The sequence below is a fragment of the Pteronotus mesoamericanus genome, unplaced genomic scaffold (genome assembly GCF_021234165.1).
Source record: "Pteronotus mesoamericanus isolate MK-2021 breed Mesoamerican mustached bat unplaced genomic scaffold, CSHL_Meso_final contig_94, whole genome shotgun sequence".
Lineage (NCBI taxonomy): Eukaryota > Metazoa > Chordata > Mammalia > Chiroptera > Mormoopidae > Pteronotus > Pteronotus mesoamericanus.
Genome location: NW_026555285.1, coordinates 44810323 through 44827579, shown reverse-complemented (window position 1 = coordinate 44827579; position 17257 = coordinate 44810323). Strand labels below are relative to the sequence as shown.

Below are 17257 nucleotides of genomic sequence, written 5' to 3'. Positions count from 1 at the left end.
GTTTTAATCTGTATTTCTATGATTGTTAGTGATGTTGAACATCTTTTCATATGTGTGTTGGCCATCCGTATGTCCTCTTTGGAGAAGTGTCTATTCAGGACCTTTGCCCATTTTTTTATTTCGTTTCGGCGGGGGGGGGGGCATTTCTTTTGGTGTTCAGTTTTATAAGTTCTTTATAAATTTTAGATATTAACCCCTTATCAGATGAACTGGTGAATATGTTCTCCCATTCAGTGGGTTGTCTTTTCATTTGGTTGATGGTTTCCTTTGCTGTGCAATATCTTTTTAGTTTCATGTGCACAATTTGTTTATTTTTTCTTTTGTTTCGCTTGCCTGGGGGGATATATCAGAAAAACTATTGCTGCAAACAATGACTGAGATTTTACTTTCGATGTTTCTATCTATGATTTTTATGGTTTTGAAGTCTAACATTAAGTCTTTAATCAATTTTGAATTTATTCTTGTGTGTGGCATAAGAAGGTGGTTTAGTTTCATTTTTCTGAATGTATTTGTACAATTTTTGCAACACCATTTATTGAATAGACTATCTTCACTGTATGTTTTTTGCTGCTTCTGTCAAATATTAGTTGACTATAAAGGTCTGGGTTTACTTCTGGGCACTCCATTCTGCTCCATTGCTGTATGTGTCTATTTTTATGCCAGTACCAAGCAGTTTTGATTACTACAGTCTTAGAGTATAGTTTGATATTAGGTAGCATGATTCACCCAACTTTGTTTTTCTTTATCAAGATCACTGTTGGTATTCAGGGTCTTTTGTGGAACATTTGTTCTAGTTCAAGAATTGTGTTGAATCTATAGATTGCTTTAGATAGTATGGACATTTTAAATGATGTTAATTCTTCCTATCCATGAACACGGTATATGCTTCCACTTATTCATATCTTTTTCAGTTTCTTTCTTCAGTGTCATGTAATTCTCCAAGTACAGATCTTTTATATCCTTGGTTAAATGTATTCCTAGGTATTTTATTCTTTTTGAAGCAATTGTGAATGGGATTGTTTTTCTTAATTTCCCTTTATGATAGTTCATTATTGGCATATAAAAATGCAGCTGATTTTTGGATGTTAATTTTGTATCCTGCTACTTTAACTGAATTCATTTATCAGTTCTTGGTGAAACTTTTAAGGTTCTCTATATACAATATCATGTGATCTGCAAATGATGACAGTTTTGCTTCTTCCTTTCCAGTTTAGATGCCTTTTATTTCTTCTTGATGATTGCTGTGACTAGGACTTCCAGTACAGCGTCGTATGAGAGAGTTGAAAGTGGACACCCCTGCCTTGTTCCTGATCTTAAGGGAAACTCTTATAGTTTATGCATGTTGAGTATGATGGCTGGTAGTGGGATTGTCATTTATGACCTTTATTATGTGTAGATATGTTCCCCCCCATTCCCACTTAGCTGAGAGTTTTTATCATGAACGGATGCTGAATTCTGTCAAATGCTTTTTCTGCATCTATTGATATGAACATAGGGTTTTTATCTTTCATTTTGTTTATGTGATCTATCAAGATTATTGATTCACAAATATTATACCAACCCTGAACCCCAGAATAAATTCCATTTGATCATGGTGTATGATTTTTTTGATGTATTGCTGTATTCAGTTTGCTAATATTTTGTTGAGGATTTTAGCATCTATTTTCATCAGGGATTTTGGAATATATTTTTCTTTCTGTGTAGTGTCTTTACCTGGTTTTGGAATTAGGAAAATGCTGTCCTTGTAAAATGAGCTTGGGAGTCTTCCCTTCTCTTGAATTTTTTAGAATCATTTGAGAAGTTAGTTTTTCTTGGAATGTTTAGTAAAATTCACCCATGAAGCCCTCTGGTCCAGGGCTTTTATTTGTTGGGAGTTTTGTTTGTTTGTTTGTTTTTTTACTGCTTCAATTTCACTAGGTGTAATCTATTTAGATTCTCTGATTCTTCCTGATTTTAGTTTAGAAGATTGTATATTGCTAGGAGTTTATCCATTTAGTCCAGATTGTCCAATTATTTGTCATATGATTGTTTGTAATATTTTCTTACAATTCTTTGTATTTCTTTGATGTCAGTAGTTACTTCTCCTTTCATTTCTGATTTTATTTATTTGGGTCATCTTTTTTTCTTGATGAGTCTTGTTAAAGGTTTGGCAATCTTGTTTATCTTTTCAGAGAACCAGCTCTTGGATTCATTGATCATTTGTATCCATTTTATAGACTCTATTTTATATATTTCTGCTCAGATCTTTAATCTCTTGCTCAGTTTGGGTTTTACTTGTTCTTTTTCTAGTACCTTTAAGTGTTAAGTTAGATTGTTTATTTGAGAATTTTCTTGTTTCTTGAGGTAGGCCTGTAATGCTATGAATTTCCCTCTTAGGACTGCTTTCCCGGTGTCCCACAGACTTTGGGTTGTTGTGTTCTCATTTTCATTTGTTTCAAAAAATCTTTTGATTTATTCCTTGATCTTACTGTTAACTCATTCATTGTTTAATAACATGTTGTTTAGCTACTATATCTTTGTGTTTGTTTTCAGTTTTTTCCCTGTGATTGATTTCTGGTTTTATAGCATTATGGTCAGAGAAGCAGTGTGATGTGATTTCAGTCGTCTTAAATTTATTGAGACTTATTTTGTGTCCTAACAGGTGGTCTGTCCTAGAAAATGTTCCATGTGCATCTGAAAAGAATTTATATTTTGATGCCTTGGTATGAAATGCTCTGAAGATACCAGTTAAATCCATTTGATCTGCTTTGTCATTTAAGATGCACCTCCTCGTTGATTTGCTGTCTGGCAGATCTAGGCACTGAAGTCACTGGGATGTTAAAATCTACTGTTATGACTGTATTTCTGTCAGCCTCTCCCTTTATGTCCACCAAGATATGCTTTACATAGTCAGGTGCTCCTACGTGGGGTGCATAAATGTTTACTAGGATTATATCCTCATTGGTTTGTTCCCTTTATTGTTATGTAGTATCCTTCTTCGTTTCTTACTATAGCCTTGGGTTTAAAATCTATTTTCTTTTATAGAAGTATTGCTACCCAGCTTTTTTTCCTTTCCTTTTTGCATGAAATATCTTTTTCCATCACTTTACTTTTAGTCGGTGTGTCTCTTTCATCCTGAAGTGGGTCTCTTGAAGACAGCATACAGGCGGGTCTTCTCTTATCCATTCAGCTACCTTTTGCCTTTCGACTGGAACAGTGAAGCCATTTACATTTAAAGTGTTATTGATAAGTACGTATTTATTGCCATTTTATTTTTTTAGTATGTTCCTCTCTTTTTCTTCTCCTGCTCCTCCTCTTCCCTTTAACATTTGTTTTAACACTAGTTTGGTGGTAACGAACCCTTTAGCCTTTTCCTGTCTGGGAAGCTCTTTATATCTCCTTCAGTTTTAAATGATAGCCTTGCTGGGTAAAGTTGCCTTCATTGTAGGTTCTTGCTTTTTATTACTTTGAATATTTCATGCCAGTCCCTGCTGGCCTGAAATGTTTCTGTTGAGAAATCATATGACAGTCTCATGAGAGAGCTCCCTTGTAAGTAACTAACTGCTCTTCTCTTGTGGCTTTTTTCTTTGTTTTATCTTTCATTTACTAAAATGTTTGTTAAATACTACCACTAGGATTGTGGATTTGTCACTTAATTCTTGTATTCTTGTCAAATTCTGTTTTAAATATTTTGAGCTATATATATTTATGTATACCCTGACTCAGAGTTATTATCTTTCTGGTGAATTATTCCTTTTATCATTATATGAATTACTCCTTTTCTAATAATGCTTTTGTGTTAAAATCTGTTGGGTCTGATACTTAAGCTGTGTCAACATTCTTTTGGATAATATTTTTCTATTATATATTTTTTTATTTTTTTATTTCATTGACCTATGCATCTTAAAGCACATAGCTAGGTGTTGGGGACTGTTATCTTTCCAGAACTAAAGATCGAATTCTTACTCTTGAATATAATATTCTGATCCAGATGAAACTGGTGCCTTATTTTATCCTTTAGGAAATGATTTTTTTTAATTCATTTAGGAAATAATGTTAAAAGAAAATTCCAAGTGTCTGTAAAGTAGTAGTAAGGGCATTTCTACAGTGAAGAGTTAATACCCATAGTTATTTTCAAATGCAGTGAAACAGAAGAAAACTTTAAAAAGCAAAAAAGTTACTATTTTACAATCAGTGTAGGACTAGTGCATATTGAATGTTATAAATATAATGTTAACATTTCGGATCTAATTTTTTAACCTTGTTTGGTTAAAAAGTACATAGTTTCAGGAAGCTATTCTAGCCACTTTAAAGCTGCATTTCAACCCAAAACCACATCCAAAAATCAGTAACATTAAACTATAACAGCACCCTCTCTAATTGTGTTAAATTGTTAGATACACAGAAATAATGCTAAACAAGTTGTGTTTTAATTAGAATAAATTTGTATTGACTTAAATCTGAACGTACTTTGAAGATGTGCATTTTACTATCGTGATTTTCAAGAGTTATTTTATGAGGAGGGCAGAGCTCTGAATCCTTGGATCCATTATCCCGGGGAGCACAGAAAATCTGCTTCTCCGGTAGAGTGCTTACAACTTGTTCTGTCCTGGGAGATGTTTCCAGTTCTGCAGCGGTAGGTGCCGAGTTTCTAGTGCCCTTTGCCCTGTTCAGTTTAGAGTACTTTTCAAAAAGAGAAAAATTGACCTGGATAGATGAAAATTTGGCAGAGAATTTAAGAAAGGTTGTTTGGGGACTCAAAGATTTTCTTTTCTCATCGTCTCCTTCTCTCAGTACTTAAGCAGTCAGCCCAGTTGAAGAAGCGTGGGGAGCATGTTTGACCATTAATATTTCCTCCACTGTGCCTACAATTTTATGTATTAGAGGTTATATGGCTAATAAGTACCTTTAAGAAAGCTTAGGAATATAGGTTATGATTTTGATTAATTTACTTAATAATATGTTTACCAAGTGGCCATTAAATGCAATGCTCTGTTGAAAAATATCGTAGGTTTTATGGATAGAAACCTACTTTTAACATAAAATCCTGTATTTCAGGAACTTATATTCTAGTAAAAGATAATATAGTAGAGAAAGATTGACAAGATTCTTGACCACTCTATTTTTTTCTCTCTTTTTAAGGAAGTCTTCTGTAAATTTCATTAAGCACATTCTATCCCAACATATATAGGTGTTTATTTTGTGCATTCTTAGTTCTCAATCTAATTAAAAACAATAAAAATCTGGGCTTTTTAACTATATTAAACATTCTTTGGAAGTAGATACCTATTATTTTTGTTCTTTCTGCCCTTCTTTCTTTGCTGTGTGGACTCCAATGCTTGGACACATAACTTGCACTCCGCAAATACTGACTGGAATGATTCACCACATTATTATAGACTGTTGAAAATACTACTTAAATGCTCAAAGATCAGGTCAATGATAAGAAAATGTAGGATGATTTTAAAAGCAAGCCATCATACTTTAAATTGACAAATTCTACTTACTGGCAAGTCTGGAAGAAAAATCATTTATATGAAGTTTGTCCTTTTAAAGTGTTTTAACTTAAATTCCTCTTTCTTGGGGCATTAATTTTGACACAAAGTATACACATTTCTCTTCCCGAAACACTCACACGTTGCTCATCTTGTTTCTCTAGCATGAGCGACCTTGTTATGAAAGTTGATGCCCTTGTTTCCTCTTTGCCTCTACGTGCGTCTCGTTACGATGTCACATTTTTAAAAGAGAATCACAGGTAAGGATGTAATAGTGTTGTGTGTTTTCTGCCACTGAAACCTGTATACTCAACTATTCTTTACATTTGTATTCATCATACTAAGTTCTGCGCTAGAGAGTAAATGTATTTGAGAAGATTAGGAAAAGAAATTCTTGTTAATTATATAATTTATAGGAAATATATAGGATATATATAGGATTTCAAGTGAGTTATATCAAGTATGATTTGCTTTATCTTTCATGCTCAAGGTCATTTGGAAAAGTATCTTTGTATTCTCAGTTACTAAAGAATCCTGGTTAATAAAATGTAGACATGTACAACGGCACATCCCAAGATGTGTCTGAGACAACGTCTGAGACGTTGACAGAGATTTTCTGAAGGAAAATCTGTTCTCTGGTCAAGTAAGTTTAGAGAGCATATGTGCAGGGCGGGTGCGAGGGTGTGTTTTCAGTGTTCAATATACTTATGGTTATGAGATGTACAGTTTAAAAAAACAAAAGTTCATTTTAGGTTCATTCAGCAGTTGAGTAAAACTTATTTATCTGTGCAACATTTTTTTGTGTGTTAAAAGTTTATTATTTTATAAAAATTAGGTTTCTGAAGCTAGCCATCAGAGAAACGCTGTTTTAGAATAGTAAACTAGTTTATAATAATACTTTGAAACTTGAAATAAAGTTTATCAGCTCCATTGACATATATAAAGTTATCTCTGTCCCTAGAAGTGGATCTTTTTCTGTTGTTTTTAATTAAGGACCACTTAGAAGTTGGAGAAAAAAATCAATTATACATTATGTAACTAAACTATAGACATATTTTATTGTATGACTTTTTAATAATCCCTGCTCCCATAAAACTAAATTGAGGTAAATTACTTCATCATAAACATGAAATGGCTGACACTGATAAATCTTCTGGTTTTATGGTGGATGTAATCTTATGTTGCTTGCATTTACCAACAGAAGATAAAACATGCTTTAGCTCTAGACAGTCTCTTTTCAGGTGTCTTCACACATGCATAGTAGTGTACTCAGGGAAAATTACTTTCTAAAGAGAAATTATCTGACACTGTTGGGAGTGAAGTTTTTTTTTTCTTTTTTCCAGATAACTGAGATTTAATACTTTCACGTATTTTTAACACATCCAATGGCATTTTTTTACACACTTGTTTGATTTCTTAAATACTGTGTTCTGAAATAGTTGGACACAAATTATTAAAACTATCATTGTTAATGTTAGTCACGATACTGTTCCATTAAGTTATCTTGTACGCAGGAATTTTTATGTTTGGAAATATTTGGTCTTCCACTGAATGTCTGAAACACCTGATCCTTTCCAGCGTGTAGTTGTTGTAGTCTTGCTTTCTCCCTCCAGCTCTCACATTCTCTCAGTGTCCTGCTGCTCCTGGACCTACTGCCTTATTTTACGTAGAGGGATGGCTATGGTGTGACTTTGTGACAGTGGTTTGCAATTCCTCAATTTTTTCTAGGAATTGGGATTCTGATTCATACAGCCTCACAGAATTGGCAGTAATTTGAGGGGAAAAACTTAAAAGTAGCAGTAAAGAGATGCCTACCTTATCCAAAATGGTTTATAAAGCATTCAGAAAGCAACCAGTAAATTTGAAAAATTTCACCAAGATAACTAAAGGAATTAACCATCATAGATGGTCTCTTTACTTTAAAACTTAGATTTGTAGCCCTTAATTTCTAGCAGTAATTATCCAGCAAGGTCTGTTGTCTAGCTCTACCATTCCTATTTTAACATAATTAAATCATATCAACTGAATATAAAATAAAATGTCATTCATTTCCCTATGTTGGAAGGACCCATATTTAAAATGAATTTTACATTATCTTTTATTTAATTGCTAAGAAATTAAACATTTCGCTTAACTCCCATTGGCTTTCTCTGTGCTTTTAATTATTTTCTTCTAACGCCTTTGAAGATCGGTTAATATTCTAATTTAGAAATCAGACCAATAAAAGACAAAATGGAAAGGACAGAGAGAAGGTGTGAGGAGTACGTCTGGGGTAAAAATAAAGTGCGATGAATCCAGGGTGGGGGTTCCCTGAATTTTTCTGTTATAACATGCTGGGGGGTTTTAGATACTAAATTTAATAAAAGTACTGAATATTTAATGCTGTAATTCTCAAATCTGAGAGTATATTCAACTAGGACAAAAGCGTCTTGATTTAATTTTTTACATCATGTAATCCGGGAGAATTTGTGGGGCTTAAAGTGATCAGTTTTCACTATAATAGTGGTGTTCTTGGGAGAGTTTTTTTAAAATCATTAATTCATAAAAGCTTACTTTTATTTTCTCTAATTCTTTGCACTTTTCTAATTTATTGAACACAAACATTAGAGTTTTAAATTTGCATTTTCTTCTGTGAAACAACCAGGGTTTTTATAATCTAGTGAGATAGACAGCAATTTATGATGATGTATATTGCTAAGATTAATTGGAATAAATTTAACTGATCCTCTTCTTATGGTCTGTTTTCCTAGCATCATCAAGATAGATCCTCAGGAAAATGATATGTTCTTTGATGTCATTGCCGTTGTTGATCCACTGACAAGAGCAGCACAGATGATGGCCCAGTTACTGACAGTAAGACAACGCCCTTGTTCCATATTTCATATACGTTTGTCAGGTCATGTGCTTTTTTACTGTCGTTCTGTGACAGTTGTCCCACTTTTCCCCCTGCGGCACTCCCCTGCCCCGCCCATCCCCGCTCCCCCAGTCAGTCCCCACCCTGTTGTCCACGTCCGTGGGTCATTTATACTTGTTCTTTAATGAGCATGTAGTACTTTTTTGAAATTTATAATCTTTTTTTGAATCTGTTTTCAAGTGTAATTAAGTGTTTGTGCTCTTGATTCTCGATTCTATACATGTTAAGTAGGTCGTTACGTTTGAATGTATAAAATGAAATAACAGAGCTGTATACGGGATGTTGTGGCAGCACCAAGGTCGGGTGTGCTGTGGACTTCATTGTTGACCCCCCCTAAAAGTTCCTGTGTTGAAGCCCTTACCTCCAGTGTGACTGTTTTTGAAACAGAGCCTTGGGAGGCAATTAAGGTTAAATGAGGTCTTGCAGGCGAGGCCTGGATTTGAGAGATTGATGGCCTCATGTGGAGATCTCTTACTCTCCTTGCTGATACGAAGAGGAGGCACGGCAGCAGCCTACAGCCTGGAAGGGAGCTGGGCAGTAAACGAGATAGACCAGCGCCTTGATCCACAGTAAATATGTTACTGAAGCTGGCTACCGTCTGCGGTATCTTGTTATAGCTGCCTGAGCTGCTTCCTGTCTTTGGGTGTGAAGACTGGCTTCTGGAGAAGCTGATGCCTAAGCTAAATTAGTTGAAGCTAAAAGTGTAATAAATAACATTAGCCAAACAGGCGAAGCCAAGGGAAGTGTGAGCAGCCCGGAGGCAGCTCCGGAGTGTTGGGGGCCTCGGGCTGCTCCTGTCAGGTCGTTCCGTCATCTCCATGAAGCGGCCTTCTGTCTCACAGTCTGAGGCCAAGTTCCTAATATCGTCTGTGTTCCTACCAGCAGGAAGGGGAGAGGAGGGCTCTGCCCCAAAGCCGGTCACATTCTGTCAGTCACCTCACTGACCAGGGTATGTGTGGGCGTCCGGACACACCTGTCCAGTAGGCAGGGTGGGGACTCTATGTGCACCTGAAAATTCTTTCACCAGGGAAGCAGGGGATAAGGAATACGGGGAGACCGCTAGCAGATTCTGAAAGGACATTATATGGCTTATCATTTCAACAGTTTTAAGGTCCAAATTGTGGTTCAGCTTTCAGAAGTTAAATTTGAATAAGCTAGTTACATCAGCAGGCTATATATTTTCCTAGGGAATGTTCAAAATTTGGGGGGACTCCTGTGTGTAATTACTCAATGGTTTTTTTTTGTTTTTTGTTTTTTTTAAGGAGACATTGAAAAAATTATCAGAAGTAGAAACTCTTTGTCCTTTGACAGTTGGCTTCACTTTTGCAAACAGGCAAAAGGAATTAGATATTAAATCTGGTGAAAGATGTAAGTGATTAAGCTGGATCATCTGGTGTATAGTCTGTCAGAATTTCAGAATGCGATTTCTTTCAGAAATTAGGTTGCCCTACAAAGCCTGCGTTCTTTCTGTGCCACGGTTTTCTTCTTCTTCCTTTATCTTCATCCTTTGTTTCCTATTATTTTTCAAATTTTCACTGACTTGATGCCTGTATTGAGGTGTGGGTACTGTTAAAATTAATAATTTTCCTACTTTTTTAAAACATCTTTTCTCTTATTAAATTTATTGAGTGACATTGGTTAATAATTCTTCTACTTCCTATGCTCCAGGAAAATGAAAAGAAAATAGAGTATTCCGTAATCTGTGTGTAGCCAAGATGTCCCTACACCCCTTACAGTGTAGTTGGAACGACAGAGGCGCAGGGCACCCTCCCCATTGTTGTTCTGAGGTCCCTACTTTGTACTTGCAGGTGAAGATATTAATAATTATATTACTTATTCTTAAATGCTAAGGAAACTTAGATACCATGAAAGAAAGTCATGTTAGGAGAAAGGTAAGCAGCCTGACCGTGGGCAGCGACACCGACCGTTCGGATTCAGATATGACCTCCGCCCTGACTTCCGTGTGGCCCCGGGGAGAACTGTGTATCTCCCCGCTCAGCGGGGAAAGCGGCTCCTCCGCAGGAAGTGCTGGGGGCTGGATGCGGTAACGCACAGGAGCTATTGATGCCGTGCTGGGTACATAGTAAATGCTCAACAAATGTTAGTTATTAATATTAACATCAAACAATGGAATTTTTTTCTAATAGGTGCTTGGAAAGATCATCAACATGAAGTTAACGTTGTTCATGAACTGTAAGGGCGAGCTCTCAGAAGCCCCTTTAAAGAGGTGAGCCTCAGTGAACATAGTTTCATTTGGAAGATTGGCAGATACTAAAGTGAAAAAAGGACCATACTTACTGGGCCTGTTTTTCTTTCTTCACAAGATGGTTAACTGAAATAGATCAGAAGTCAGACGTAATTTATTAACTTTAAATGATGGAAAATTAGAATAACCTAACCAGCAAAATTTATCCAATCTAATTGCAGATTTATGTTTATCCAGGGGTATTTTAAAAATATGATTTAGGAATGCCTATTTAGAAATAAATAGGAAATAACAAGTGGGAAGTAGGTTATAATTATGCCATTTTGGGTTTATCTATATTTTCAATACTTCAGAGCTAAATTATCAAAGTAATCTTTATTATATTATTTATTGTTAGGAATAATTAGATGTAATTAGTTTAGAATAATTTTTTAATGATACAGAAATGTTTGTTGTTACATGCAAATATTTCTTATTAGTACTGTTCTGTTGAATAAAAATTCTATACTCATGCAACTAATAGACCTCTGAGTTAGTGGTTAAAATAAGGTGAAAGCACTTGTACATATTTAGAAAGACAGGATGAAATTTGAAATACAAAAGATAGACGAGAAGTATGGCAACTGAATGAGCTCATTCACACGAATGTGAATCACCGGCACAGGATCACTGTAAAAGCCTTGGATATACAATAAAGAGTAGGGATATTGACTGTAAGTCAGCATGTGCATTAGGAGGGGAAGAACTTGACTTCTCTGGGTTGCAATAACACCCAAGGTACTCAGTGGACGCTTTGAGTGGTGTCTAACGCTACACAGGACAAACACTATTAAACCATTTTAAACTGTGAGTTGAACAGTCTTACTCGGTAGCATGTGGCAAGCAAACTGGTGACACTCCCGACCCTTCAGTTTTAGAATAAATAGTGTGTCCCCCTCCTCAGAGGTGAGGGAGCTTACAGGCCGGCATTCCCTCAGCCTCCTCCTCTGCGTCTGGACCCCCCGCCCCGCCTCCCCGTGTGGCTGGGGAAGAAGGTACCGTCTCTCCTGTGTGACACCCCCACCCCCTCTGCGTTGACCCCACGTGTTCCATTTGTTCTGATCCTTGCTTCATCACACAGTCCCTTTGTTTTGTATCTTGATCCGTCTCCCAGCCTTTTTCAGTCCAGAAAGTTACTTGGTTTTTAAAAAGGAAAGAAACTGCTCCCTTAACGTCGCTGCGGAGCTCTGACCCCCGTCGCTCCTGCACCCTTCTCAGTCTCGCCCTTTGCGGAGGGGCTGGAGCCCTCCTCGTCTCTCAGTCGCTCGGCCTCCCCCTGCAGTTTGGCTTTAACTTCTGCTTTGCTGCCGGATTGTTTGACCTAATAATCACAAAGGAATTGCTCTTCGCATTATCCATGGGATGCTCTTTCCTTGATGACATTTCGCTGCGTTTGACAGTGCCAAGGACTTGTTTTGCACCTCCGCTTCAAGGCGGCTCTCTCCTGTGTGTCCTGATTCCGCTGCTTCGGACACAGCTGCCAGCGGTCACCACCTCCTGGGATTCCCACTCTGTACCTTCCCCTTGGGCATGGGCTGCAACAGATGATTTGCTTCTGATAAGCAGGACATGGCCCCAGTGATGGAACGTGTCTTCTGCAGTTCGCTTGTCAAAGACTGTGGCTTTTGTCTTGCTGGTGTTCTCGCTCTCGCTCTGTGTGCTTCTCTGTGGGGCGTGTGGGGCGACCTGGTGGCAAGGAACTGAGGGTGGTCTCCAGCTGCCGTGCGTGAGCACCTGCGGGGGCCTGGAGTGCTCCTTCCCGCTTCGGGCCTTGAGATGGCCGCAGCATAGCTGGCAGCATGGCCGCAGTCTCAAACCAGGAGACGTCGCTGCTCTTAGTAAGTAAGCAGCTGTTGCTCTGTGTGACGGGGAGGCACGGCACCGCAGGCCTGCAGCAAGCAGCCGCTGTCCCCTCGACCCCCTTTGTTTCTAATCGAGCTGTCATGGTTGGTATGCAGGTTTCAGCGTGCCTTTCCTTGCTTGCTGGTTACTTCTCTTCATATTATTCATGGTCCTAAAAGCTAATAAAATGGCTGAAAAATAGACTAGGGTCAGATTTGAAGAAGTATCAGTGAGCGAATACAGATCATAAACTTCTAGAACCTGCACACGTTGGTATTTGGAAGTCGGTTAATTAAAAAATAATTAACAGTGTGTGTATACATACAGTCTTAAAATAAATAATGTGAACAAAATAACTGTCCACCATTCACAAGCACCATCTCTTCTGCAATATAGTGTTTTTAAGCCTTTTTTGTCATTTATAAGCCATTTTTAGTTTTAAAATATTTTGGATAGAAGAAATCTCAATTTGTGTCAAAGTACTTTTTTTTAAATGTTTTCTCAACAGTTTTTACCGATTTGTTCTGGAACCAGAAGTGACGTTTGTAGCTAATGGCATCATTGAACCAGTAGCAAAATTCTTGGATGTCCCTGAATCACCTCTTCTGACCCTCAACGTGATTACTCCCGAGGGCTGGTTGGTTGAAACAGTACACAGCAACTGTGACCTTGATAACATTCACTTAAAGGACGTAAGTTATCATGTGAAGCTATGGGACGTTGTATAAAGTCGTATCAGCTACTCTGACTGCAGCCGGTGAGTGGCCGCCCAGTGGCTGCTCACCAAATTGTCTTTCTCTGTGACTGCGCCCTGCCCCGTCTCTCCGGTGATTGTTGAGTTTCCCTGACTTCCGAATTCAGCTTCTCTGGCGTTCTGGGTTTCCAGACGTCCGCACCTTTTTTGTTGCTTCGGGGCCCTCGCTCACAGAGGCAGTTCTGAGATGAACAGTGTGGACAATGTGGAGGTGGATGCATGGCCGCTTAGGGCAACACCGCTGTGTGCCTGCTTTGCCCTTCAGCCTTTGTTTTTAACTCAGAAAGGAAGAGTTCCCCCTGAAGCCCTTCTTTGCCCTACAGCTCACAGCGGGGGAAGGCAGCCCTAACACGGTACTGGTGAAAGGAAGGGAAGAGAGCTCCCTCACGTACTGCAGGCTGGGAGCGTTGCTTTCCCTTGCCTCTAGTGTGACCTCGTCCAGCGAGTGACCGGATTCCCTTCCTGTTGTCATTTAGTCCCCAGCACAGAACAGTGAAGGAACTATTGAAAAAACACCAGGCCTTCCAAACATTCCATTCAAAGTCAGAAAGGGGTTTACCTACCAGAATCAGAGCCGTTTCAGGAAAGCACACCTACAGGACAGGTATCCAGGAACTGGAGCGGAAATCCCTCCTCGTTGGCCGCCTCCCTCCTGGTTCTGCACAGCCTGCAGCCCACTGCCAGCAGCGCCTTCAGAAAGCAGCCGAGGCCTCGGCCTAGGCAGAAACATTTTACCTCTAATAATTTGCTTACAGTTGTTCATCGGATTTATTTCTCACACTTCTCATGTGTTACCCTTTGCCTCAAGCTTTTACTTTTAGGCAAGTTTCTTCTGATCCACTCGTGAGTAGATTCTGTAGGATCCCGAGTCACTTCCCTGATAGTCTCAGAATACGAGAATATTGTAGAGACGCTCCCGACTTTACCGACCCAGGGAGGAACCCAAAACACAGTCACAGTGGTCAACCGAGAGCAGTCCTTCGAGTCTAGGGAAAGAATAGGAAAACAGAAAAGTAATAAAATCCATGGGGGAAAATTGAGAAATGAATTTGGCAAGACATAAAAAAAAAAAAAAAGAAGAAAAACAACTTTTTTTAATGAGTTCTATCTCTTAAAAGAACCTCTTGGATTCTTCATTAGGAGAGTTCAGTAATACACATCAATAGGGTAACTTTAAATATTCTAACGAAAAGGGTAAAGTTTGGGATGGGAGAATTAATTCAGCTTAGAAAAGATTTTAAATTGAGTCTGCTGGTAAAAAAAATTCAGCAGCTATTAAACAATTACTGAAGATTAAACACTTTTATTGTGAGTGGAAAATATAACAGTGTCTTTATAGAAACCGTTTAAGTGAACAGTAATTCTATTTATTTTAGAAGACCAAAATAGAGAAGTAATTTGCTCTATCTTCATAGGTTATATGAGTAAACAAAAGGAATTATAAATTCTAGCAGCTGTAAAAGGTAACAGCCTCTGAGGCTCTTCCCTTCCACTCTTTGGGCTGCACCTACTCGGACTCTTACCTGCAACTATCCTGGAAGAATTTGTTAAATACAAGTAAAGGAAAGACACTTGCTAGAGTAGGAAGAGGAGATGTAGGTAAAGGACAAAACTATACCATTGTAAAAATGAAACTAATAATGAGAGTTTTCTCACCACACACTAGGTCACGCAGGTAACATAAACACCTAGAAAAAGCTTGATCTAAAAAAAAAAAATCTTTCTTACCAGGACTTTGGTCAGCAGTTAATATTAAGAACAGATAAATAAAAATTTAAAAGCACTGTAAACATCAAAAAAGATACCTAGCTTTCAAATTCATAATAGGAACTAATTTAACTTAAACTAATTTAACTTGTATCATCTTTATGAAATTATTAGAAAACTTAAGAGGTTCACTAAAAAAACCTTTGAAAAACAAATTGGCTATTTTTGGTGTTATGGTTTGACTAAATCAGCAGAATTGATGTCTCTTATGGACAAGAGAAATTTTCATATTAATATATTATAAAATAAAGATACTATTAGTCACAGACTGATCAAATGTATTTGGTCTCTACCCTAATGTCTAATTCATGGTGAAAAATATTTAAGCTTTATTTCATAATCATTTTGGGGTAGAGTTTCCTTGTCTGTAAAATGAAAAAGTTAAACTAGGTGACCTCCACAGTATTCTCATGATCTGAGAATATCTCATGAAATCTTTCCATCCAGTCTAAGTGCTGTAGGACTGTGGAAATGGGTTAATGAAGTCTGAGGTCTGTCCAGAAAGTATCCATCCAGCTACATTGAAAAATAGAGACATTTATTGAAGAAGATACAAGAAACATTGTACACAGGGTAGTGACTTCTCAGTCCCCTTCAAAGTGGGTACCTTGGGACCTCACACAGTTTTCCCTGTTGCCATCAGCTTCCCTGTCATATTTTCTTGAGCCTCATTGATGGTCAGGAATCTCTTCCCTTTCAAAGGTGATTTTAGTTTTGGGAAAAGCCAGAAGTCTCAGGGTGCCCAATCTGGGCTATAGCGGGGCTGAGTCACTTGGGTGATTTGATGTTCCTCAAAAAAACTCTGCAGGAGACTTGATGAATGAGCAGGTGAGTTGTGGTGGTAAAGCTCCTAGTCACCAGTTAGCCAGAGCTGCAGCTTCTCAATCATCCAAATAGTTTCTGCAGAGGAATGTTCAAGCTTAATGCAAAATTTGATGCAGAATCATTGCTCTACTTGCTCAGTCATTTTGAATGTGATGGTCACACAGTGCACATGCTAACTCCATGGTGTGTACGGCCACAACCAACTAGTACGTTATAGCCATTGTTCACTCATGTGCATTCCAGTCTAGTCGCCTTAGCTACCAAATTACATTGATGTCACACAGACTGTTCTCATTATAATAACAATGGTTGGATGTTTTCCAGACTGACTTCATATGTGAAGTTCATCGCTTAGAATAGTAGTAAGTCAAGCACTAATTCAGAACCCAACTACAGTTTTTGAAACAAGTCATTTATTTCTTTTCTTAAAAATAGTAAAATTATAAGAACTGGACTCAAGAAAGAAATGTTGTACTCAAGAAAGAAATGTACACAAGAACTGCATTTTTTTCTTAAGATAATTATAGTCAAAGAAAAATAAATATGATAGGGAATACCTTCAAATACTCTATATCCTAAACATGCCAAACAATAGTGTTGAAAACCTCATATAGTGAAATAAATTAGATATAGATTTATTACTGTCTTATCTGCTCAACAAAATTGCTAAACTATGTAAAAATCAGTTACCATTTGATTTATTGTCGTGCCTGAATATGTTTTTCATTTAAAGTATAGAAAAAGCTTTAGTCCTAAAATATTTATTGTGGCATTTGCAATAGAGGAAAATCTGGAAACAGTTGGAATGATCAGCACTTGAAAGATGCTTATAGAGACAGAAATGTTCCTCAAAAACTAGATTTAATGAAAAAACAGGTTATACTTTCTTAGGAAAAAGTTTATGAAAAAAGAAATAGAAATCAATGCATTGGTGTATTTATGACTGTTTAGTCTGTAGGTGACTTCTATTTTTCCTCTTTCTACTTTCTAATAGTTTCTAGATTTTCTTTAATGAGCATATGTTATTTTGAGTGCAAAATAATTACACATTAATATTTTTAAATGACAAGAGAGGCAGTAGATTGTGATAAGTTGTCTCTCCTGCTACATCTCAAGAGGGATGTCTCAGACAACAGAAGAAAAGCCAATTCTTTGAGGAGTTTTCCATCTAAATCTGTCTTGAAGCGATCTTTGACTGCAACAACTTCATGACACCTTTTATGCTTGTATTATTGGTGCATATGTCATGAGGTTGGAGCTGATGGCATAGGAAAGGAAAACAGGGTGTCATGAGCTTTGGTCTTCAAGAAATTGATTCAACTATTAAGTTCACTCCTGTAAAAGGAAGACTTGAAGTAGCCCACCCAAAATTCATTAGCTAACATTAAAATAATCTCAGTTATCACAGTATCTGTATTGTGGGAAATACTAATGAC

At 37.5% G+C, this 17257-nt stretch overlaps 1 protein-coding gene across 1 annotated transcript in view; it reads left to right on the top strand.

Moving 5' to 3' along the window:
- UGGT2 (UDP-glucose glycoprotein glucosyltransferase 2) overlaps nt 1–17257 on the top strand; it is a 126135-nt gene that overhangs the window by 77001 nt on the left and 31877 nt on the right. Inside the window, exons 24-27 of the mRNA XM_054586483.1 lie at nt 5639–5734; nt 8225–8327; nt 10536–10615; nt 12984–13167. Coding sequence (XP_054442458.1) covers nt 5639–5734; nt 8225–8327; nt 10536–10615; nt 12984–13167 — 463 coding nt within the window. The remainder of the gene's footprint in view (nt 1–5638; nt 5735–8224; nt 8328–10535; nt 10616–12983; nt 13168–17257) is intronic.